Source organism: Salmo trutta, chromosome 13 (genome assembly GCF_901001165.1).
Source record: "Salmo trutta chromosome 13, fSalTru1.1, whole genome shotgun sequence".
Taxonomy (NCBI): domain Eukaryota; kingdom Metazoa; phylum Chordata; class Actinopteri; order Salmoniformes; family Salmonidae; genus Salmo; species Salmo trutta.
Window position 1 is genome coordinate 6,696,762 of NC_042969.1, and position 26,681 is coordinate 6,723,442.

Consider the following 26,681-nt stretch of genomic DNA (forward strand, 5'->3'; position numbering starts at 1 on the left):
TGAATGCCAAGCTTTACGTCTTAAGGAAACCTGGCACCATCCCTATGGTGAAGCATGGTGGTAGCAGCATCATGCTGTGGGTAGGTTTTTCAGTGGCAGGGACTGGGAGACTAGTCAGGATCGAGGGAAAGATTAACGAAGCAAAGTACAGAGAGATCCTTGATTAAAACCTGCTCCTGAGTGCTCAGGACCTCAGACTAGTGTGAAGGACAACGACCCTAAGCACACAGCCAAGAAAACATAGGAGTGGTGTCACGACTTCTGCCGAAGTTGATGCCCCTCCTTGCTCGGGTGGTACTCGGCGGTCGACGTCACCAGTCTTCTAGCCATCATTGATCAGTTTTTCATTTTCCATTGGTTTTGTCTTGTCTTCCTACACACCCGTTTCCAATCCCATTAATTACATGTTGTGTATTTAACCCTCTGTTTCCCCTCATGTCCTTGTCGGTGATTATTTGTGATGTTATGTTACGTGTGTTTTTTGTATCGGTGTGTGACGGGTTATGTTTACCCATGTTATTTTGTACTTTGGATTTGGAGTTTATTTTGTCATTAAATACTCCAGTCTAACCAATTTGGTTTCTCCTGCGCTTGACTTCCCTGCCACCTACATACACGATTATGACAAGTGGCTTCGGGACAAGTTTCTGAATGTCCTTGAGTGGCCCAGCCAGAGCCCGGACTTCAACCCGATCTATCATCTCTGGAGAGACCTGAAAATAGCTGTGCAGCTACACTCTATCCAACCTGACAGAGTTTGAGAGGATCTGTAGAGAAGAATGGGAGAAACTCCCCAAATATAGGTGTGCCAAGCTTGTAGCGTCATACCCAAGACGACTTGAGGCTGTAATCGCTGCCAAAGGTTCTTCAACAAAGTACTGTGTAAAGGGTCTGAAAACATATATCAATATGATATTTCATTTTTTTTATAAAAAAATGTATGTTTTTACTTTATCATTATGGGGTATTGTGCGTAGATTGATGAGAGAAATCAATTATTTAATCAGTTTTATAATAAGGCTGTAAAGTAACAAAATGTGGAAAAAGTCAAGGGGTCTGAATACTTTCCGAATGCACTGTATGTATGTATGTATGTATGTATGTATGTATGTATGTATTACCCACACAGGTAGGCAAAAGTACTACCCAACCAACCAATTCTACCATGCATCTAACATGCAATTACATCAAATACAAACTTAAATTGTCTCCTGTGGTCCATCAACTACATTACTTAACAGTGTAAAATTAAGTCTAGACTGAGTTGAATATGGAACCTCAAGCACTACTTATGTTATAGTTTCCTGTGTGTGTGTGTATGTGTGTGTGTGTGTGTGCTCTTGGAGGCCATGTTGTTGAGCTGTCAGTCCATGCCCAGTACAGTCTGGCCTCCCAAGCCACCCCCATCATCCCCTCCAGGGAGATAAATCACTCCCCAGACTACAGCTTGCACCTTTGTGTCACTTGGAGCTCCCTCACGCAACCTTTAGGAAAAGGCCCAGCCCAGTGTCAGCACGAGCACGGCTAGTGCCGTAACAGTGTAGGTTAGAAGAGCTGTAAGGGAGGAGTCAGCAGTGTAAAGGCATAGCGGCAGGCCAGGGCTGGATAGACTGGGGCGACAAAGGCTGTGTGTGTGTGTGTGTGTGTGTGTGTGTGTGTGTGTGTGTGTGTGTGTGTGTGTGTGTTGGGGGGGGATCTCCCCTTGCAGAAGTGTGGTAGCCGATTAGCGCTCATGACCCCAAGGCTAATTTCCATCCTCCCTGTCCTGGCTTGCGTGACCTAGTCGGCCCCGTAAAATCCTACGCTAATCTGGTCTCACTGTCCTCCCCCTCCCCCTTCTCCCATCCTAATAATGGATCACCTGTAAGCACTTCTTATGTGTTCAGGACTCCGTGACTATTCATATTTTTCCCTTTCTAAGATGAGTTATTTTTGACCTTTCGAAATGAATTCGGATGTGTTTTCCTCTCCTCTTTCTCCTGACCTTGTGATGTGAGCACTTTGGGTTGATTTGGTGAACCATGCATCGTCTTCTCTACGCCCATGTCTTCCTGTGCTGCTTCAGTGTGGCCCATTCCTTCTGTCCTTCCCAGTGCACTTGTGTTTACCACGGACGGAGTGATGGAACGGGGACCAGGTATTTACAATTGTTTCATAGAGGACGGTGTCTATAGATATTTATTATAGTGTAATTTTTATTTATTTATTTTATTTTACCGTTATTTTACCAGGTAAGTTGACTGAGAACACATTCTCATTTACAGCAACGACCTGGGGAATAGTTTCAGGGGAGAGGAGGGGGATGAATGAGCCAATTGTAAGCTGGGGATGATTAGACAGCCGTGATGGTATGAGTGCCAGATTGGGAATTTATCTGGGCCCTTTTCCACAGATATACAGCATCACTATCTTTTTAAATGGTCCATGTATGTATAATAATGATCATAATTCATATTGAGTTTTATCATGATTATTTTACCTGTTTTGCCATCTGGCAACTACGAAACATGTACATTTTGATTAATTATTATGTCAAGACAGTGGGTCCTTCTCAGTATTTATTTAAATTTTTATCAAATTCATTCTAGCAGACGTGTAGGAGGTTTGCTGTTTGTTTTCCCCTGGAAACTGAATTGTAGGTTTGATTGAATACACAGATATACAGTATTAGAACATATGATCCAAAGCTCTCTAATAATTCACATAATGCCCCTCTTAGACTTAGTTCAATAGGGGAGTTCAATAGCGGAGTACTTTTTTTTCTCTCAATACCTATCACACGTTTAGGATGACCGGAATTCAAGAGTTCGGAACATTTTTGGAGTCTTGAAAAACAGTCTGTTTGCAAGTAGATAAAGGAAAAGGATGATAGAACAACTTTTCTAAAGTTCCACAAGTAAGTAAGAAATTAACTGTGCAGGTGGAAGCACAAAGTATAAGCCTACACGCCATCCAGCTCAGAGGTCTATAATCCTGGTCCGTTGTCTGGGCTTCTGTTCCAGCCCAGCACTAACACACATGACTCAACATATTAAGTGCTAGATTATCAGATGAATCAGGTAGTTTATTAGGCTACTGGGCTGAAACAAAATCCTGCACACCCTGTGGTTCTCAAGGACACAGACTGAACCCCCCCCCGGGATTGTAATCACTTATCTGACTAGACTGGATAGGCCGAAGCTATGTAATGGATCCATAGATTTGACCAATCCATAAAAATGATAACTCCATGGAACGGAGAGAGGAAAGATTTGTGATGCAAACTACATGACCAAAGGATGTGGACAGCTGCTCGTCGAACATCTCATTCCAAAATCATGGGCATTAATATGGAGTTGGTCCCCCCTTTTGATGCTATAAGAGCCTCCACTCTGTTGAAAGTCACTGAGTTATTCAGTAAGGCCATTCTACTGCCAATGTTTGTCTATGAAGATTGCATGGCTATGTGCTCGATTTCATACACCTGTCAGCAATGTGTGTGGCTGAAATAGCCAAATCCACAAATTTAAAGGGTTGTCCACATTCTTTTGAATGCATAATTTTAGTATTTTATTTATTTCACCTTTATATAACCAGGTAGGCCAGTTGAGAACAAGATCTCATTTTCAACTGCGACCTGGCCAAGATAAAGCAAAGCAGTGCAACAAATCAACAACACAGAGTTACACATAAACAAACATATGTAACCAAGTCCATGTTTTCTGTTCCTCTCAGATCGGTGCTCTGCAATGACCCAGACATGTCCGACATCCCCGTCAACGTCCCTGTGGATACGGTCAAACTGCGGGTGGAGAAGACGGCTGTGCGGCGCATCCCCACAGAGGCCTTCTACTACCTGAACGACCTGCGCTACCTGTGGATCACCTATAACTCTATCTCCTCTGTGGACGCCGCTGCCTTCTACAACCTCAAGGTCCTACACGAACTGCGTCTGGACGGGAACCTGATTTCCATCTTCCCCTGGAAGTCCCTGAAGGAGATGCCCAGTCTGAGGACGCTGGATCTTCACAACAACCGCTTGACCACTGTGGCCGTGGAGGCTACCCCATACCTGGTCAACATCACCTATCTGGATATCTCCAGCAACAAGCTGACCACTCTGTCTTCGGACTTCGTGGATATCTGGCCGCCTTTCAACGGAATGCCCGTCTCCTCCAACTTGTCCCAGAAAGTGGTGCTAGGTAAGAGAACTGAGAATAGGGTGTGAATGGGTGACATGGAGATGAGGGTTTAAGGTTAGGACTTAACACACCCTCACTAGCTACTGGTTATGCATGCTTTTGCCCATCTCTAGCAAACTTGCTTCTACTGATCAGCTGCTCTTCAGGAAGACTTTGATTAGCTGACTCAGTTGTATTAGAGCAGGGCTGGAGCAAAACCCTGCACTCCCAGTGGTTCTCTAGGAGGTGGGTTGGCCAACCCTACAGCAAAGCAGGTATTCAGAGATAACAGAAGATGGGATTTACCTGCATAGGAGTGTGTAGAGTTTTTGGTTGTTACGTAGCCCATAAATGCATTGTGTATACTTGGTGACTCCTAACTTTAACCCAAAGGCATATTTCAATCTTCACATTGAGGTTCCAATACCTATTTGGGTAACTCTTTATTTGGAAAGTCCTACTATAGATACTCAAAAAACTATCAAGAGACTATCAATATCATGTCTACAACTTTTGGAAGTGGACTTTAATGTCCAGTACCTACAGGTTACCGGAGGCGTGTTCAACAAGGAGAATAGTTTGCGAACATTCGCTAACGTTAGCAAATGCTCGCGGACGTAAAATGAATATATACAGTTTGTGTAAATGAAGCTCAAAAAGGTAGCGGGCGACGAAGAGAAAATGGACTTCGCCGAGATGGATTCAAGTAAGTCGATATTATTTACATATCTATTAAAGAACTAAATGTTATAGACATTATATTCAACATGTATGGCTTTTCTACTTTGCGTCTATTGATCTTTCATATTATTTTGTTTAGGTTTTCCATCGTTTTGACCCTCTTGACTTGTTGTAACATTACAGGTGAGAGAGATGTACAACAAGGTTTTGGGGCTACTGGAGAAAAAGGTAAGCCAACTTGTAGCTAACTATCACAAAACAGTAACAGTATAGTGTGTAATTACTTAGCTAGCTATCTAGATACCCATCTGTTCATTTTCTAGTTGATCAACAAATATGGATATTGGTAATGAGATAGCCTAGCTGAAGATAAAGTTAGCCATTCAACGTTATGTGATCTAGCTAACGCTAGCTAGCTAACAGTAAAAGTTAACCTAGCTAGCTAATGGTTTCCCATTTAATCTGTGGTTAGGTGTTACAAGATAATCCTAGTTATTATTGTTATGAAGTGAGGAGACAGACACCATAGTTAGCTAGTAGGAAACATGAATGACTTTATCTGTCTTCAACACAGTATTTATCATCTCAGTTACCTTGCACCCCTTTGAAAGGGGGATCCCTTTCAAAAAAAGCGAAGTTTTGAAACTACAGTACAAGTGCATTAACTGCAGTCGACTTTGGCATTTTGGATGCAGTAATTGTGGAATAAGTTATACTGCACTCCAACTTCAGTTACACAGCAAAATTACTGCAGTAAAAAAAAAACTAATTTTTATTTTATTTATTTTTTTAATGTTATTTTGGACACAGTATTTGCACCATACCGCAGTTATACTGCACTCTAATTGCAATCTTGTTTCGTAAGGACACATGTAACTACTCCCACAATTATTAGAAACATTCACACAATCCTAAGGTTAACCATTAGAAAGTTGAATAAATTTGATCCTGTATCAGTGGTTAGGGGAGACTTGGACCTCCTCAGGTCTGAACCTGTCCAGGCACACAGGTCTCAGACCAGTCCCTATGTCCAACACAGACCACTAATAACAGGAACACATCCCACAATTATTGGGCAGTGTTAACTATACAATTTATAGATTTGTATTTAGTTAAGTATTGGGGGGGGGGGGCTCAAGCGGAGTGTTACATTTTAAAGAATATATGTACAAAAGTATGTGGACACCCCTTAAAATTGGTGTATTGGCTGTTTCAGCCAAAAGTGTATAAAATCAAGCACACAGCCATGCAATCTCTATAGACAAACATTGTTATTCGAATGGCCCGTACTGAAGCGCTCAGTGACTTTCAACGTGGCACCGTCATTTTTATTGTAATTTAACCTTTATTTAACTAGGCAAGTTAGTTAAAAACAAAATCTTATTTACAATGATGGCATTCGATGCCACCTTTCCAACAAGTCAGTTCGTCAAATTTCTGCCCTACTAGAGCTGCCCCAGTCAAATCTAAGTGCTGTTATTGTGAAGTGGAAACGTCTAGGAGCAACAACGGCTCAGCAGCGAAGTGGTAGGCTACACAAGCTCACAGAACGGGACCTCCCAGTGCTGAAGAGCATAGCGCATAAAAATCGGCTGTACAAAGTGAGGTCCATACAGAAATGGTTTGTCGAGATTGGTGTGGGATAACTGGCCTGCTGTCACGGTTGTCGTAGGTTAAAGACCAAGTCGCAGCGGGTTGCGTGCTCATCATTATTTTATTTATAGGTGAACACGAAAAAACAATAAACAAAGAACGACAGTGTCGCAGGCTATACACAGCAGTGCAAAAACAATCTCCCACAAAGGGACAGGTGGAAAACAGGCTCCCTAAGTATGACTCTCAATCAGAAACAACGATGTACAGCTGTTCCTGATTGAGAGCCACACCAGGCCAACAAAGAAATACACAACATAGAAACCCTAGAATACAAAACAAGAACATAAACCAAAAACCCCGGAACACATAAATCCAACACCCCTCTACATACACACACACCCCAAACCATATAAAACAAATACCCCTCTACCTAAATACATAGCCCAAACCACATGAAACAAACACCCCCTGCCACGTTCTGACCAAACTATAATAAAAAATAAAAAAATATTACTGGTCAGGACGTGACACCTGCACAGAGCCCTGACCTTGGACCCCATAGAACACCTTTAGGAGGAATTGGACCGCCGACTGCGAGCCAGGCCTTATCGCTCAAAATCAGTGCCTGACCTCACTAATGTTCTTGTGGCTGAATGGAAGCAAGTCCCTGCAGCAATGTTCCAACATCTAGTGGAAAGTATTCCCAGAAGAGTGGAGGCTATTATAGGAGCAAAGGGGGGACCAACTCCATATTACTGTCCATGATTTTGAAATTAGATGTTTGACGAGCAGGTGTCCACATACTTTTGGTCATGTATTATATATAGCCTATATAAAGGAAGAGAAGCTTAGGCCTAACCCCAGAGAGTTAAGGAAAGAGAGAGAGATATGCTGGTGGCATGCTACGACACCGACATGCATTTATTTATGTCAGATGGCTACTGCATCTGTCATACAGATGTAGATGTACAGAAGGAGGCTAATTTGTAAATTTTCTATACGAATATTTTGTATAAAGATAAGCATTATATTGTTAGATTATAGAAGTATCTATTGTAGGCCTGAAACAGTGTTTGTGAAATTGAAGTAAATACGTATTTTTTTTTATGAGCAGTGATTGTTAATTGAAGTCGATCATTGTTTCTCAATTTTATAGTCAATTAAATCAATTATTTTATGTTTTTCAATTTGATAGTTTTTCAATTTTATGTATGCAATCTCATAGAAAATGTTTGTCTGTTTTCCCTGTCAGTTCTTATCTTGCTCCCTCTGCAAAATAGAGTTATTTCTGTAAAAGTTATTATATTCCATTACATTCTACAGGATGCCAAGCACCTCAACCATTGAAAGTGCTATTTCTTTAAACATAGACACCAGAAAAAATGTAACAACAATTATACATTTTTGTAGAGCAGGTGCATTATGTTGTCCCTCTTCTGGACAGCCTGGTTCCGGAGGGCCACTCTGTTGTCTGCAGGATCAGGGACTGGCTCAATGTTATATGCCACAACATGGTCTTCGTCTACAGAACCAGTAAAAGTTTGGACACACCTATTATTTTTACTATTTTCCACGTTATAGAATAATAGTGAAGACATCAAAACTATGAAATAACACATATGTAATCATGTAGTAACCAAAAACGTGTTAAACAAATCTAAGTATATTTTAGATTCTTCAAAGTAGCCACCCTTTGCCTTGATGACAGCGTTGCACACTCTTGGCTTTCTCTCAAACAGCTTCATGAGGTAGTCACCAGTAATGAATTTTAATTAACAGGTGAGCCTTGTTAAAAGTTAATTTGTGGAATTTCTTTCCTTCTTAATGCGTTTGAGCCAATCAGTTGTGTTGTGACAAGGTAGGGGTGGTATACAGAAGATAGCCGTATTTGGTAAAACACCAAGTCCGTAAGAACAGCTCAAATAAGCAAAGAGAAATGACATTCTGTCATTACTTTAAGATATGAAGGTCAGTCAATGCGGAACATTAAAAGTTTCTTCAAATGCAGTCGCAAAAACCATCAAGAGCTATATTGAAACTGACTCTCATGAAGACCGCCACAGGAAAGGAAGACCCAGAGTTACCTCTGCTGCAGAGGATAAGTTCATTAGAGTTACCAGCCTCAGAATTTGCAGCCCAAATAAATGCTTCACAGAGTTCAAGTAACAGACACCTCAACATCAACTGTTCAGAGGAGACTGCGTGAATCAGCCCTTTGTGGTCAAATTGCAGCAAAGAAACCACACCAATAAGAAGACGAGACTTGCTTGGGCCAACAAACACGAGCAATGGACATTAGACCGGTGGAAGTCTGTCCTTTGGTCTGATGAGTCCATATTTGAGATTTTTGGTTTCAACCGCAGTGTCTTTGTGAGATGCAGAGTAGGTGAATGGATGATCTCTGCATGTGTGGTACCCAGCATGAAGCATGGAGGAGGAGGTGCGATGTTGTGGGGGTGCTTTGCAGGTGACACTGTCAGTGATTTATTTAGAATTCAAGGCACACTTAACCAGCATGGCTACCACAGCGTTCTGCAGCGATACACCCTCCCATCTAGTTTGCGCTTAGTGGGACTATCAATTGTTTTTCAACAGGACAATAACCCAACACACTTCCAGACTGTGTAAGGGCTATTTGACCAAGAAGACGTGGGATGGAGTGCTGCATCAGATGACCTCAACCCAAAAAGATGGTTTTGGATGAGTTGGACCGCAGAGTGAAGGAAAAGCAGCCAACAAGTGCTCAACATATGTGGGAACTCTTTCAAGACTGTTGGAAAAGCATTCCAGGTGATGCTGGTTGAGAGAATGCCAAACATGTGCAAAGTTGTCATTAAGGCAAAGGGTGGCTACAGTACCTTGAAGAATCTAAAATATATTTTGAATTGTTTAACACTTATTTTGGTTGCTACATGATTTCATATGTGTTATTGCATAGTTTTGATGTCTTCATTATTATTCTACAATGTCGGAAATTGTAAAAATAGAAAAAACACTTAAATGAGTAGGTGTGTCCAAACTTTTGACTGGTACTGTAAGACTGGTACTGCCCTAATGGATGAGGACCATGTTGAATGTGAACCAGTTAAATAAAGGCTAAATAAAAACATTTAAAAATGTTGTGGAGGACTCAAGCATTGGCGATGGTATCTGTGATTTTCTCCAGCAGCAGCGTGTTCAGAAGTTGGAGCCTCCTCCATTTGCACTTTAAGAGCCCAAAGGACGTCTCAATTTGAACTCGGGTGGAGCTGTGGATCTGCTTCAATCTCTTATGCTCGTCCAATAGTTGACCATTGTCCCTGAATGGCACATTTAGATCCAGGCTTAGGGGATAAGCAGTAGCCCAAGAGTTGGTACTGCTCTGGCAGAGGGTGGGCCTTTACGTCGCTGGTTCTATACAAGCATGCATCATGCACAGAACCAGCGTTGCCCGCATAGCCATGCCGCACACAGCTTGCAGCTGGAAGCTGGGCTGGCCTTCACGATTTATGTAGGCATCCCGTATTTCGGAAGGTCCCCTGATGGGAATGTGAGTGCCATCAACATGTATGCACCCAATCACACCAGGGAACCCTCTGAGCCTCCAGAACTAGAAACTGGGTGGGTGTTTGTCACTTTATGTAGGTGGTCTTCAGCTGGTTCAGGCCATCTACTATTTGGAGCAGTTACTGGAGCAAAATCCCTTTGCAAAGAGGTCGGAAACACCACAAAAACTCTGCTGTTTGGCCAACAGCCACAGAAAGGCCAACATGCGATCCTACAGGCTTCAATCCTACAGACACAATATCTGAAAAACAAAACAAAATTGGATTCTGTCATATTAGTGTTTTGTCCTTCACCACTGTAACACAGAGGCAATTATTAATGATACAATTATCTATTGTTCATTATAGTCTTACTGTTCACAATGTAGGCTACATTTGAATTATGTGCCCTTTGTGGCAAGTGTTGATAGATAAGGGGCCTTATAAATAATATACAGTACTTACTGTATAACGTTGTAACGTCTGCTTCCAACACACTCTCAAATACGTAGATCCCCTTAACGCAGCTCACTTTCCAGCCCACAATCTCAAACACATAGATCCCCTGAACGCAGCTCACGCTCTAGATCCCAATCACCTGAATTCTGATCACCTGTTCCCACACCTGTATGTCATTATCACACACTATTTAGTTCCGTTCTTTGCCCCCCATCATTGTGAGGTATTGTTTTTCCCCGTAGTTTTGATCCTCCCGTGGATAATAGTTTTTTCCTGCCTCACTAACAACGTCTTTTACCTATTCCCTGCCTGTACTTTAGCCTATTGGGATTTCCTGTTATCAACCTATTGCCTGATCTTCCGGACGACGTTACTAGTCTTTTCCCTGACCGTATTGTTGCCTTTTTGGACCCCCTGTGTATGACCTGCCTGCTCCTGGACCCAGCTACCTGCCTCCTCCTGTGGTCCTTTACAAATAAACACCTGCTGCGCCCTGCACTTTAAACCAGCTCTGTCTCACATTGTGCTCATTACAAACATGCATAAATAACAATTTTACTGATTATAAAGTAATTGGGTACGGTATTGCATTTTTATAGCCTATCAGTTATCACACCCCGGCCGTCTGGTTGGTTGACTGTACACCTGTACACCCACCCAGCTGTCTGGACGGTCAACTAACTCGCTGGCTGGTGTGCATTTGCAATTAATTATAGATAGATAGCTAACTAGATGCTGCAATCATTGGGGATTTCCGTGACGCTTAACTTTATTAAGACTACTTTAATCAAAACAAAGAGGCCGTCTAGACATGCAAATTACCTGAAAGGTTTCCAAATCAAATAACATTTTATTGGTCACATGGTTAGCGGGTGTTAATGCGAAATGCTTGTGCTTCTAGTTCCGACAATGCAGTAATATCTAACAAGTAATCTAACAAATTCACAACAACTACCTTGCACACAAATGTAAAGGGATGAATACGAATATGTACATATAAATATATGGATGAGCGATGGCCGCGGGGCATAGGCAAGATGCAGTAGATGGTATAGAACACAGTATATACATATGAGATGAGTAATGTAGGATATTTAAACATTATTAAAGTGACGTTATTTAAAGTGACTAGTGATACCTTTATTAAGTCCATTAATTAATGTGGCCAGAGATTTCAGTCTGTATATTGGCAGCAGCCTCTCTATGTTAGTGATACACCATCCAAAAGTGTAATTAATAATTTCACCATGCTCAAATGGAAATTCAATGTCTGCTTTTTTTATTTTTACTCATCTACCAAAAGGTGCCCTTCTTTGAGAGGCATTGGAAAAACTCACTGGTGTTTGTGGTTGAATCTGTGTTTGAAGCTCACTGCGCGACTGAGGGACCTTACAGATAATGTATGTGTGGGGCACAGACATACTGTAAGGTAGTCATTCAAAAATCATGTTTAACACTATTATTGCACACGGAGTGATTCCATGCAATTTATTATGTGACTTGTTAAGCACATTTTTTACTCTTGAAATGATTTAGGCTTGCCATTCCAAAGGGGTTGAACACTTATTGACCTAAGATATTGCAAATCAAATCAAATGTTATTTGTCACATACACATGGTTAGCAGATGTTAATACGAGTGTAGGGAAAAGCTTGTGCTTCTAGTTCCGACAATGCAGTAATATCTAACAAGTAATCTAACAATTCCCCAACAACTACCTAATACACACAAATCTAAAGGGGTGAATGAGAATATGTACATGTAAGTATATGGATGAGCAATAGATGGTATAAAATACAGTATATACATGGGATATGAGTAATGTAAGATATGTAAACGTTATTAAAGTGCCATTATTTAGAGTGCATTGTATAAAGTGACTAGTGATCCATTTATTAAAGTGGCGAGTGATTGGGTCTCAATGTAGGCAGCAGCCTCTCTGAGTTAGTGATTGCTGTTTAGCAGTCTGATGGCCTTGCGATAGAAGCTGTTTTTCAGTCTCTCGGTCCCAGCTTTGATGTACCTGTACTGACCTCGCCTTCTTGATGATAGTGGAGTGAACAAGCAGTGGCTCGGGTGGTTGTTGTCCTTGATGATCTTTTTGGCCTTTCTGTGACATCAGTGCTGTAGGTGTCCTGGAGGACAGGTAGTTTGATGCGTTGTGCAGACCGCACTACCCTCTGGAGAGCCTTGCGGTTGAGGGCGGTGCAGTTACCGTACCAGGTGGTGATACAGCCCAACAGGATGCTCTTGATTGTGCATCCGTAAAAGTTAGTGAGAGTTTTAGGTGGGCAAGCCACATTTCTTCAGCCTGCTGAGGTTGAAGAGGTCGCTGTTGCGCCTTCTTCACCACGCTGTCTGTGTGAGTGGACCATTTCAGTTTGTCCGTGATGTGTATGTCGAGGTACTTAAAACGTCCCACCTTCTCTGCTACTGTCCCATCGATGTGCTCCCTCTGCTGTTTCCTGAAGTCCACTATCATCTCCTTTGTTTTATTGACGTTGAGTGAGAGGTTTTTTTCCTGACACCACACTCCGAGGGCCCTCACCTCCTCCCTGTAGACCGTCTCGTTGTTGTTGGTAATCAAGCCTACCACTGTAGTGTCGTCTGCAAACTTGATGATTGAGTTGGAACCGTGCTTGGCCACACAGTCATGGGTGAACAGGGAGTACAGGAGAGGGCTGAGAACGCACCCTTGTGGGGCCGCAGTGTTGATGATCAGCAGGGTGGAGATGTTGTTTCTTACTTTCACCACCTGGGGGTGGCTCGTCAGAAAGTCCAGGACCCAGTTGCACAGGGCGGGGTCGAGACCCAGGGTCTCCACCAGGTGGTGAAGGTAGGAAACAACATCTCCACCCTGCTGATCCTCAACACTGGGGCCCCAAAAGGGTACGTGGTAGCAAGACGTCGATGTCCGCGATGGGGCTTGTTTTCTTTTTGTAATCTGTGATTGACTGCAGACCCTGCCACATACGTCTCGTGTTTGAGCCATTGAATTGCGACTCTTTTGTCTCTATACTGACTCTTTGCTTGTTTGATTGCCCTGGGTTGGAATAGCTGCTTCCAGTCGCCTTGCCTTGATTAAAAGCGATGGTTAGCGCTTTCAGTTTTGCGTGAATGCTGCCGTCAATCCACGGTTTCTGGTTAGGAAAGGCTTTAATTGTCACTGTGCATTCGACATCTCCGATTCACTTGCTAATAAACTCGCTCACCCAGTCAGCATATACATCAATGTTGTTGTCTGAGGCTATCCGGAACATATCCCAGCCCACATGATCGAAGCAATCTTGTAGCGTGGAATCCAATTGGTCAGACCAGCTTTGGATAGACCTGAGCACGGTCAGATATGCCGAAGGCAGAGCCGGGAGGGCTTTGTATGTATCGCGGAATTTAGAGTAGCAATGATCCAGAATGCGACTCTGACAACATATCCCGAGTGAGCCATGTTTCCGTGAAACAGAGAATGTTACAATCTCTGATGTCTCTCTGGAAGGCAACTCATACCCTTATTTTGTCCATTACATTGGCGAGTAATATGTTCTGGAAGCGGTGGATGGTGTGCTCACCTTCTGAGTCTGACCAGTAGGCCACTCCGTCTGCCTCTCCTGCGGTGACCGCGTTGTTTTGGGCCGGCTGTAACGACTGTCGTAGAGGGGGACCAAAGCGCAGTGTATTGAGTGCTCATGATGAAATGTATTTTAACACAGAACACTAAAGAAAATAACAAAAGCGAAAACGATCAGCTCACAGTTCTGTCAGGTACATAGACTAAACAGAATACAACTACCCACAAATGCAGGTGAAAAAAAAAATACTTAAGTATGATCTCCAGCTGCCTCTAATTGGAGATCAACACCCCCCAAAAAAAACATAGAAATAGAAAACTAGAACTAAACATAGAAATAGAAAACATAGAAAAACACAAAACACCCCCTGTCACGCCCTGACCTACTCTACCATAGAAAAGAACATCTTACTATGGTCAGGACGTGACATCAGCCTCTGGGATAAGATCCCATGTCCAGGGTGAAGGTCCGAACTAAGAATCCGCTTTAGGAAAGATGTATTCCTGGTCGTAATGTTGGTAATTTGACATCGCTTTTATATCCAGTAGTTCTTCCCGGCAGTATATAATAACGCTTGAGATTTTCTAGGCTCACAATGTACGAAATAATACATAAAAAACCAAACAACTGCATAGTTTCCAAAAAGAAAGGAGGACCAAGGCACTCTTCATATAATTGATTAAAATGCCTTTATTAGTATGGCATGTTCAATAGAAACAATGTTTTTAAAAAACCGACGCGTTTCGGCTGCATGGCCTTCATCAGGGTGTACAAAGAAATAATACAATGTTCTCTGTTTAACAGCTTTTCCAATTAACCCTAATTAGAAGGGGGAGTGGTTAAAATTGATTGGACACACCTAGTAAGCAATAGTATACACACTTTAAAGTGAAATGCTGTAGCTATGTTATCATAAAAATGTAACTCCAAACTAGAAGTATCAGAACACTTAGAAAGGTAGTTCTAACCTTTAATATGTCTGGGCGAAGTGTCAAGAATAAGAAAGCAATACATTCCATAGTACACTAGAACACAGCAAAACACTAGAACACAACAAAACTGCTTAGTTTCCTAAGGACCTGAAGCGAGGCGACCATCTCTGTCGGCTCATCCGAAAATGAGACCGAAAGGCGAAGTCGTTGTAGCGAGGGATGACTTTCTCCATAACCATATACATTTTATGAATAGAATGGGCGTCCCCATTTAAGTCCATGATGGCATAATGGGGGGACTGGCGGTTATTGAGATTGTACCCATAGGAGCACAGTAAGATGCAAAAGCAGGAAGTGTACCCATCAACATGTGCTGTGATTTGTTGATTCAACTCAACTGACATTACAAAAATTCTATTTCATTGCATGAGCCACATCAGTTAACATAATTTGAATAAACATTCTACGTTACCATGGAAATTATTGTATCATGAGTTTACCAGTTAAATTGCCAGTGTTAGAGCTTCCAAGCCCATTCTATTCATTCTTTTTCTCTATGCACATGAACCTTGACTCACTTTTTGGTGTTGATACACCCACTAAAATCTGCAGCCACTCCGTGACATCGGGAATAGGATCTGAAAAGTAATCCATTATGGCAGAAGCCATAGCTAAATCCAACATTTTGCATGGTCGGTCCATTATGTTATCAGCAAGAATAGCTAGAACTAATGGAATGCAATGTTTGTGAGAAAAAAACTTTACAAATTATGCTTTTAACAAACACAGTTCACAGCAAATGTTTGCAAATGCATTGCTTGTTGAATGCGCCTCTTGTCAACTTATTTTAGATCCACCTCATAAGAAGTGGGGAGTTAAAGTTATCATGCAATGATACTCCCTTTCTGACCACTGGCTTTGACAAATCTAATTTGCTATTTTTCCATGCTTTGATTTGCACAAACATGCCATGTATTTTGGGCTTTACACTAAATCTCACAGATTGTGAAGGTGTCTGAAGGTGTAAGCAGGCCCTCAGATGTACTCAACTTTTAATTGACATGTCAAACTCTGAACAGAAAGCTGATGTACCAACTGATGTATCCACTGATGTATCCATCTTTAAGAGCATTCGGATTCATTAAAACAAAAAAATAAAATAAATGGGGACTTGGTTAGGGACTTACAGTTACAATGGGACATTTTTTTTTTTTTAAATAAATAAATGGGGACTTGGTTAGGGACTTACAGTTACAATGGGACATCTATAAAAAAAAAAGTAAAACATGAATTATTGATAATTAAGCAATAATGCTCAAGGGGGTGTGGTATATATGGCCTATAAACTGTACCATGGCTAAGGGCTGTTCTTAAGTACGACGCAACGTGGAGTGCCTGGATACAGCCCTTATCCTTGGTATATTGGCAATATACCAAAAATACCTGATATGCCTTATTGCTATTATAAATTGGTTACCAATGTAACCAGTTTATAATATACTATACTCTTTGTGATATACTCTTCAGATCACAACATGTACAATAGACACCTATCAACTAAGCTAGCTGCAAAATATGGACTTCATTATGACTAAAGAAAAATGTATAGACTGTTATGACTGAAGATTGTCCAGTTTAAAGAAAACACTCCCTCTTCCACTCTCTGTCTGAGAACTAGCTTGAAGAGTGGGGTACAGCGGCTGCCGCTGATTGGCTGAATACCCAGGGCACAAGGTGGTTGGTTTGTCAACAAAGCAGCATGACAGAAAGATGATGCCAAGTTTTTGAACTACCGGAGAGTTTCTGTAAGAAGATTATGTATATAAAGTGATCTGTGCATTTGAACAACAGCATTTCACTTTCGCATGTCAAAAACTGAATTACCACTGCTGCACATAATGCAACTGTTTTTAAGAGATTAGATTATACCACACTGAACAAAAATATAAACGCAATATGTAAAGTGTTGGTACCATGTTTCATGAGCTGAAATAAAAAATCCCCAACAGTTCTCTGCTGCCAATTACTGGAACAAATTGCAAAAATAACTCAAGTTGGAGACTTATATCTCCCTCACTAAATTTAAGCGTCAGCTGTCATAGCAGCTTACCGATCGCTGCAGCTGTACACAGCCCATCTGTAAATAGCCCATCCAACCAACGACCTACCTCATCCCCATATTTGTTTTTGTTTTTCTGCTCTTTTGCACACTAGTATTTCTACTTGCACATCCTCATCTGCACATATATCACTCCAGTGTAACTTGCTAAATTGTAATTACTTCGCCACTATTGGCATATTTATTGCCTTACCTCCTTACTTCATTTGCACACACTGTATACAGATTTTTTTTCTTCTATTGTGTTATTGACTGTACGTTTGTTTATCCCGTGTGCAACTCTGTGTCGTTGTTTTTGTCGCACTGCTTTGCTTTATCTTGGCCAGGTCGCGGTTGTAAATGAGAACTTGTTCTCAGCTGGCCTACCTGGTTAAATAAAGGTGAAATAAAAAAAAATAAAAATACATGGCTGCTCCCTTGCCCTGTGCCCTGTGAAATTCATAGAATAGGGCTTAATGAATTTATTTAAATTTACTGATTTCCTTATATGAACTGTGACTCAGTAAAATCTTTGAAATTGTTGCATGTTGTGTTTATATTTTTGTTCAGTGTATATAGAACAAGCAGCAAGCTCACGAACAAAGAGTCCACCAGGGAGAATGGTTGTCACTAGTTACCACAGCTACAACGTCATAAAGTCCGCCTATTTCTACAATTTCTCTTCTTAAAATGTGATTTTAAACCTAACCTTAACCCTAACACTAACCACACTACTAACCTTATGCCTAACCCTAACCTTAAATGAAGACCAAATAGGTCATTCTTGTTTTCATGAATTTTTACAATATAGGCCCTAGACTGTTTTGACTTGGCTGTGGCTGTGGTAACTACTGGAAACCAGCGAGAACGCAACATGCATGCAGATGCAATAAGTGGAAACACATTGTCTAACTGGAGATCGCTAACTAACATAATGTCACAAAACATTATGCGCTAGACAGTTACATTTCATTCTGAAATAACTTAATATTTCACAGTTAGTCAAATATTAGTTTAAAAAGACTAGACATTGGCATGGGAGCTAACCAGGTCCGTGATGAGAAGGTTCTAGCTAGTCTAACCCTCTGTCCTTTGACTCTGGTTGGATGTAGTTTATCAGGTCCTAGGATCCCATGACTGTTATGATTATTTATTTACAAGTTAATTACAATTTGCTTTTTGCTTTAGGGTCATCTGTACCTGATAGAGCAGATCTAGTCTCAAGTGTGGAAGTAAGCCGTCTGGCACGAGAGACTCATTGGGATGGACACCAGAGCAGACCCTGAAGTTCTGACTGAACGGATGCACGTTTGAGCGCCCCAGGATGGTCTTTGTGCTGTTTACTTTGACCTGTTATAATTTATGCTATGAAATCCTACTATTTCACTGGGGCAGTTCCCCATCACAGCAAATAGCTAGCAAAACAATCCAAGCAATGTTTGCACAACCTATGCTCCCCACAGAGGCAGAGCTGCTGCTGCTGGCTGTCACTGAGGGACAAATTATTACGTAACTGAATAGCTTGTTTTAAACAATATCTTTTTGAAACAGAAACATTTGTAAATTTACCACACTTTTATGAGCATTTAAAACATAATCCATTAATTATATAATTTCTATATAATAGTTTTTATAAAAATATTTGTACTTATTTTTTTCACCAATTGCACGTTTTTTTTGTATTTTTTTAACCAATCATAAGTGGGGCACAGCCCATAATGCCCTAATGGGCGGGCCACCGCTGGTGGGGTAATGGGCTGTTTAAGGACAGGCTATTTTATCCCTGACGAAAAAGCTTGTTGTACTGTATGCCCTGGCGGACTTGAAGGAGAAACAAGATTAGCTCTTCCCTAAGGAAAACACACAATGTCCCATGTACAGAATATAGACACCTCCCGTACCATCACATGATAGAATACCCTTTTCAGCACTGTTCAGAGGTTGGCCCACTTCAATACTGAAAGGCTGCATCAAGAGGGTATCACAGAGCAATATTTGAGCTAGTCTTTAGTACTACAATTTTCTAAACTGAAGTTGTTAATGATACCCTAAACCTGAGCTAAAGAGTTAGAAATTAAACAAATGCTTAGTGGTTAATGTTATTTTTTCCAATAGGTCTATTACAATTTTTGTCAATTGCATACAAACATTTTTTGGAACAATGTGGTCGATTTTCAAAACAGAGTTCACAAGACGCAGAACTCTGTGTCCTTTTGCAAAACAGAAAGTCAGTCTGTCTTTTAAAAATCCCAGTAGATCAATACATTTTCTTTGCAGTCAAAGACGATCAAAATTTGCATGTACAACTATCCAAAGATGCAGAATTATGGATAAATACTCTCCTTTTATGCATATTTCACCGAACAATTGAATGCACATCAAATCAAATATTATTCCTGATTTAAAAGAAAAAGCACACAGTGAGCAGGATTCATTAATCACTATCATAACAATACAATTCCATGTATTCAATACATAGGCTGGTTTGCATAGTTTTGAAGACTTTCCATTGGCACACAGAAACACAATCCACAATTGAAGTAAGGAAAGCTGAATACAATGGAGGAACACAACTTATATGTATATATAGGCTTCAGTACACACCCAAGCAAAGCTCTATAATTGAAGGTCACAATGTTGGAGAGGGGATGACTTAGTAGTAACCCAAAGTGACTTAGAAGTTCTCTGCATGTCTGCAATATCGTAAAAAATCATACAAAATTTGACAGTCCCCATTGCCTAGATCTTTCCCTATATTAGACATGTTATGACACTGATGGGGTGATTTAGTATTTTGTGCAGTAGTATTCACTGATTGATGGAAAATGTTTCTTCTGATGAAAACAATGTGTTGATATTCTGTGAACAAAACACTTAAGAGTCAATTTTGTATTCACTGTTGACATTTGTATTTAAAGTTTTGCAAAAGATGGTCTAAGATATGCAAGTCAGGTACAACGGAGAGAAAATGATCAGAAGTTCTGTAAATGTATTAGAGCATTTGATCATTGCTGTTCTGCTATACGTTTTAACACATATTCAAAAATAGCTTGAGAACAACTGTAAAGGGGAAATCAGCAGTTCAAACAATAACAAAGCGGCACCCCACCACTAGTTTGGTTAAAGCTAAGGAATGGGGCTCGAGAAATGTAACCACTCAGAAATTCATAGATAGAGCTATGGATAGAAGGACTGACTATCCGTGACATCAAAATATAGTTTTAACCATATTTTGAGGCTTCACAGTGTTTGTTTACAATTACAGTGTTTACATACATTGGAGTAAAAAAAAAGCTTATATTTGGGGTTTGATGGGGTAGTACATTTGAACTAAACTCATGGGATATGTCTAAGTTATATTTAAGCAATAAGGCACAAGGGGTGTGGTATATGGCCAATACACCACGGATAAGGGATGTTCTTAGGCCCGACGCATCGCGAAGTGCTGTAAAAAAAATACTTTTTTTCATACCCGTGGTATACGGTCTGATATACCACAGCTGTCAGCCAATCAGCATTCAGGGCTCGAACCACCCAGTTTATAATCTTCAATAATCAATGGGTATACAGTATATAATTAATTTAATAGCCAAAAATGTAACAACGGCAGATTGTACCTTTAAAAAAACAGGTAGGGCTGGGAAAAAAGCTAACACCAGATTTAGAGTTTGCTGTTGGGTTGGCCGCTGTTAAGTACCAATAATCTGGTTAATTTTACTACAGTGGGCTAAATCAGGGTTTCTTGGTAGTCTTAAACACATCTACTTTGAAACAAAAGTATACACCTCACACACATGGTTATGGGCTTAAAAAAAGTAACACCAGTACCATGTTAGATATAGAGTTGAAATGTATTCAATTTTGAGTTTGCATCCCAATATTACACTTAACAGCATATATAATGCATTCAGAAAGTATTCAGACACATTTACTTTTTTCACATTTTGTTACATTACAGCCTTATTCTAAAATGTATTAAATTGTTTTTCCCCCTCATCAATCTACACACAATACCCCATAGTGACAAAGCAAAAACAGGTTTTTAGAATTTTTGTTTGCAATTGAATTCAAATAAAAAAAACTGAAATATGACATGTACATAAGTATTCAGACCCTTTACTCAGTACTTTGTTAAAGCACCTTTGGCAGCGTTTACAGCCTTGAGTCTTCTTGGGTATGACGCTACAAGCTTGAAACACCTGTATTTGGGGAGTTTCTCAAATTCTTCTCTGCAGATTTTCTCAAGCTCTGTAAGGTTGGATGGGGAGCATCACAGCACAGCTATTTTCAGGTATCTTTTCATGTCTCTCCAGAGATGTTCGACCAGGTTCACGTCTGGGCTCTGGCTGGGCCATTAAAGGACATTCAGAGACTTGTTTCAAAGCCCCTCCTGTGTTGTTTTGGCTGTGTGCTTAGGTTCATTGTCCTGTTGGAAGGTGAAACTTTCCCCAGTCTCAGGTCCTGAGCGCTCTGCAACAGGTTTTCAGGATCTCTCTGTACTTTGCTCCGTTCATCTTTCCCTCAATCCTGACTAGTCTCCCAGTCCCTGAAGCTGAAATAATCCCCAAAGCATGATGCTGCCACCACCATGCTTCACCGTAGGGATGGTGCCAGGTTTCCTTAAGACGTGACGCTTGACATTCAGGACAAAGCGTTCAATCTTGGTTTCATCAGACCAGAGAATGTTGTTCCTTATGGTCTGAGTCCTTTAGGTGCCTTTTGGCAAACTCCAAGCAGTCTGTCATATGCATTTTACTGAGGATTGGCTTCCGTCTGGTCACTCTACCATAAAGGCCTAATTGGTGGAGTGCTGCAGAGATGATTGTCCTTCTGGAAGGTTCTTCCATCTCCACAGAGAAACTCTGGAGCTCTGTCAGAGCGAACATTGAGTTCTTAGTCACCTCCCTGACTAAGGCCCTTTCCGCCGATTGCTCAGGTTGGCCGGACGGTCAGTTCTAGGAAGAGTCTTTGTGGTTCCAAACTTCTTCCATTTAAGAATGATGAAAGCCACTAAACACCTGTGTTCACTTTGTCATTATGGGGCATTGTATGTGATGAGGAACAACTTTTATTTAATCAATTTTAGAATAAGGGTGTAACGTAATAAAATCTGGAAAAAGTCTCAAGGGGTCTGAATACTTTCCGAATGCACTGTACATCACAAAAGACAGTAATATAACAAAACCGTTTGACATAGAAAAACAGAATTTTCGGCGTTTGAAAATAAATAATGTTCATTAATTATGAAATTATTAAAAATATTAATAACATTCCACCCATGAGGCCACTAGAGGGAGATGTGTGTGTGTGTGTGTGTGTGTGTGTGTGTGTGTGTGTGTGTGTGTGTGTGTGTGTGTGTGTGTGTGTGTGTGTGTGTGTGTGTGTGTGTGTGTGTGTGTGTGTGTGTGTGTGTGTGTGCATGTGTGAGAGAGAGAGAGAGAGAGAGAGAGAGAGAGAGAGAGAGAGAGAGGGAGAGAAGAAGGGAGAGAGAGAGTTTGTGTATGTGTGTTCATGTGTGTTTGAGTAGACAGAACTGTACACTAAAAAAAATATTCTGGGGTGAATTGAAATTGACAAAAAAAGAAACAACATATGTCATTTAGATGATTTGTTAATTTCATTTTCCACAAAAATGTAAACTTAGACTCAATGATATGACGTAGATGCAGAAAGTAAACTGCAGAGTGGGTACATTTCTGCCACAAGTAAGAGCGCTGAAGCATGACGCTCAACTTCTCCGCTGTTCTGGTGCCCTGGCTACTACACTGTACACAACGTGAAGCAAACCTGTGCACATGCGCAGATACTTTGTGTGAGTGTGTGAGTCTACCTTTAACAACAAATCCAAGTTAATATGGTGCCTCAAATGTAAGTATCCTGATGCGGGTAACCAAAGAGAGAGAACATTGAGTGATTTATTTACTCAATTTCAATAATATTTCTATAAACTTAATCATTTTAAGTTCTTGCAACAATGTGCCACGGGGCTCCGAATGTGCCACGGGGCTCCGTTTTAGAGGATTGTGGGTAATTCAAAATGTTTAGTCTTGATGAAAATTTTACATAATGTTTTAAGCATGTTTGAAGAAAGAAAATGAGATTTGTAATTTAGTATTAAGCAGCCTGCTGTGCCATGAGGTGTAATGGATCATGATGAACGGATATCAAAACTGTCAGACAAATTGACGTTCAATGATGAGACCATCGATTTCTACAATCACCGCTCTTCATGACAGAGGCAAACACAGCATGCTGCAACACTGTGGTTCTACCTTCAATTTTTTTCATATATTTTTTTTATTTAGCTAGGCATTAAGAACAAATTCTTATTTACAATGACAGCCTACCCTGGCCAAACCCTAACCCGGATGATGCTGGGCCAATTGTGCTCCGCCCTATGGGACTCCCAATCATGCCCGGTTGTGATACAGCCAGAACCAAACCAGGGTCTGTAGTGACGCCTCTAGTACTGAGATGCAGTACCTTAGACCGCTGCACCCCCCGGGAGCCCATTACTGCTGGTGAATTGAGCACTGTGCTCAACAATGCCTGACAAAGAGGGTTAAAATGGCAAATGGTCAAAATACATTAAACGATGTTAAAATTGTGTTTGTGAAAAACCAACATTTTGGGTTTACTACTCAATAATATTGTGTGTAATTGTGTTGCCTTGAAGGGACAGTGCAATCAAAAAATGTGATTTTCCTGTAGTTTTTAATGATATTTCCACACTATGTGGTCGAAATAACACTGAAATTGTGAAAATTATGATAGTGTCCTAGAATTTCATGATGTTCTGGTGGAATGGAGTTTTTGGCCCACAACATGACATCACAATCTGATCTGATTTCTGACCAATGATCAGTCATTTTTTATTTGCATATGTATCGTCCTACTTTGAAGGGGTAAGCGGTTTGGTAAATCTGATCATTGCAGAAGGATGGCTCAGTTGTGACACTACTGTATGAATACCTAGAATCAGAACACTGAATTATAATTCTAGCTGTTCAAAAAAGTAACTATGCATAGTTTTTGTTCTATAATTTGGGTGGAAATATTTATGAACATGGAAATCATAGCATATTATGCAGTGAATGTTTTTGTTGAACTTAGATATGCACAAGATATACAGAGATGAGAACATATCATGTTAGAGGTATACTTCAACTAAAATACAAAATGTGTATAATTTGTGTATGAGCTAGGAGAAACTCCAATTTACGTTAATAGCCACATTAGCATTAGCATGGATCACAGCATTGCTTGCATGTTCTTCATCTCGGATCCACTGCCATGTTCCTAACCTTTTCACAAACATAAATGTAAGTTGAATTTAACATAACATTCACAAACATTCCCACTTTTGTCCTCTGCAGGTCTTCAGGACAACCCGTGGGTCTGCGACTGCAGGATCTCCAAGCTGATCGAGCTTTCCAAAATGTCTGACACGTCAGTGGTACTAATGGACCAGTTCCTGTCTTGCAGCGGGCCTGAAAACCTGGCTGGTGTTATGTTCCAAAGGGTGGAACTGGACCAATGTCTCAAGCCATCCGTCATGATGTCAGCCACCAAGATCACAGCCTCGGTGGGCAGCAACGTGCTCCTGCGCTGTGATACCACGGGTTACCCCACGCCTACCCTCATCTGGACTACTTCAGATGGCTCACGTGTCAACAACACAGGTATCAACAGTGAAACATTTTATTATAAGAAAATGCATACAGTGTATTATTCAACATGTTTATCAAAAAAAAAAAAAAATTAACAAATTCCTTTGTTAAGATTTACTTATGTTCTACAGTTGTCATTCAATAAAATAATCTTTGTGATTCAATAAAATAAAGTCTACATCTTGGCAATGATTAAGTATTTGCATTTACATGATCTACCTATAGTTGTCCAGGAGTCTCCAGGAGAGGGTGTCCGATGGTCCATCATCAGCCTGAATGGGGTCTCGTACAAAGACAACGGGGAATACAGCTGCAAGGCTAAGAACTTCGCCGGCAACGCAGAGGCTGTCATCACCCTGTCTGTGGCAGGTTATGTCACTACAAACATGCCTCCAGAGAGGCCCAACATAGAGGCTGCAGGGAATAGCCCATCCACAACGTCCTCTGCTCCGGAAACTGGCTTCTCAAACTCCCCTAGCACGCCGTCTACCACTACCGCCCCACCCACGACCACGCACCCAGCCATCTTGCCACCCATCCTCACCAAGAAGAAACCCACGCCCAGCAACGTGCAGCAGATAGCACCATCCAAACCATCCGAGATCCCGCAAGGCAGCGACAGGAAGCTAGCGGCGGATCAGAGTGAAAAGAAAGATGCTTCCAAGTCTGTCCAAGATCTCGAGATCGTGGAGGAAACGCCGGATAGCGCGGTTCTGCTCTGGACGACCGAAGGTTTGCCAAGCAATGCACCTCTCACCGTTGTCTATTCCACTTATGATGAGGAGGACAACTCCAAAAGGACAATGGATACAGATGCCGGGAGTGGCAAAGTTCTACTTGAAGGCTTGACTTCTGGAATGAGATACCAGGTTTGTCTGGTTTCCAAAGGAAGTGCTGCGGGAAAAGACCCCTGTATCAACTTCTTCACCCTGGACCTTGTTGAGGACAATGCTGCGAACAAGCTGCTGATGATCATCAGCAGCTTTGCCTGCGCCGTGGCTTTACCTGTCATTGGTTTGCTGGTCTACAAGATCCTCTCACTCTATTGCAGGAGCAATGTGCCTTCTTCGGACGAGGAGCTATCTAAAGACACGTATGTGAAGTTTGAGACGATATCAATGAAGCAGAGGACCTTGAACGCTAATCCCGCTGAATTGTGGACCTACAGGCAGACCAAGGAGTCCCAAGAGAGGATGCTCCTCTGTTCCAGGTCGAGTATTGACTCACAAATGACATACAAGAGTGACAGTTCCAGATCAGAATTTTTGTGCTAGCGTTCGATTAAGACTCTTCATGACTCGAAAGTTAATACAAACTCTGGAGATCTTTTTGAGGAAAACTACAAGGTTTTGCATGTTCAAAGCTTTATGACAATAATTGCCAGATGAATCACTGTTTGTTACAGCCTTAATTTCTTTGTAAAAAAAAACGAACTTTGAGATACAGTGAGCTCCAAAAGTATTGGGACAGTGACAAATGTTTTGTTGTTTTGTACTCCAGCAATTTGGATTTGAAATGATACAATGACTATGAGGTTAAAGTGCAGACTGTCAGCTTTCATTTGAGGGTGAACTGTTCAGAAATTACAGCACTTTTTGTACATAGTCCCTCCAAATATATTGGGACAAATTCACTTATATGTGTATTAAAGTAGTCAAAAGTGTATTATATGGTCCCATATTCCTAGCACGCAATAATTATATGTTGGATGCATTTGCTGTTTGTTTTGGTTGTATTTCAGATTATTTTGTGCCCAATAGAAATTAATGGTAAATAATGTATTGTGTCATTTTGGAATCACTTCAATTGTAAATAAGAGTAGAGTATGTTTCTAAACACTTCTACATTAATGTGGATGCTACCATGGTTACGGATAGTCCTGAAAGAGTCGTGAATAATGATGAGTGAGAAAGTTACAGACCGGCAAGACATGCTAACCTCTGACCATTGCAATAACATGGGAGGTTAGCATTTTTTGGCGGGTATGAAATGTAT

General features: G+C 41.0%; 1 protein-coding gene across 1 annotated transcript; it reads left to right on the forward strand.

The window, feature by feature from the left end:
• The first annotated feature begins 1,771 nt into the window (after positions 1–1,771).
• LOC115205114 (leucine-rich repeat, immunoglobulin-like domain and transmembrane domain-containing protein 3) lies at positions 1,772–26,109 on the forward strand. Its single transcript, XM_029770781.1, has 4 exons — positions 1,772–2,137; positions 3,715–4,181; positions 24,393–24,698; positions 24,912–26,109. Exons 1-4 carry the CDS (start codon positions 2,022–2,024, stop codon positions 25,958–25,960), a joined length of 1,938 nt encoding a protein of 645 aa, XP_029626641.1. The 5' UTR covers positions 1,772–2,021; the 3' UTR covers positions 25,961–26,109.
• The last annotated feature ends 572 nt before the right edge of the window (positions 26,110–26,681 follow it).

What these genes read in the sequence shown, in the direction of transcription:
- LOC115205114 (XM_029770781.1), top strand. Translation starts at nt 2,022, where the DNA reads ATGCATCGTCTTCTCTACGCCCATGTCTTCCTGTGCTGCTTCAGTGTG. An exon ending in AGTGATGGAACGGGGACCAG is followed by an intron (nt 2,138 to 3,714) that starts GTATTTACAATT and finishes TGTTCCTCTCAG; the next exon opens with ATCGGTGCTCTGCAATGACC. An exon ending in CTCACGTGTCAACAACACAG is followed by an intron (nt 24,699 to 24,911) that starts GTATCAACAGTG and finishes ATCTACCTATAG; the next exon opens with TTGTCCAGGAGTCTCCAGGA.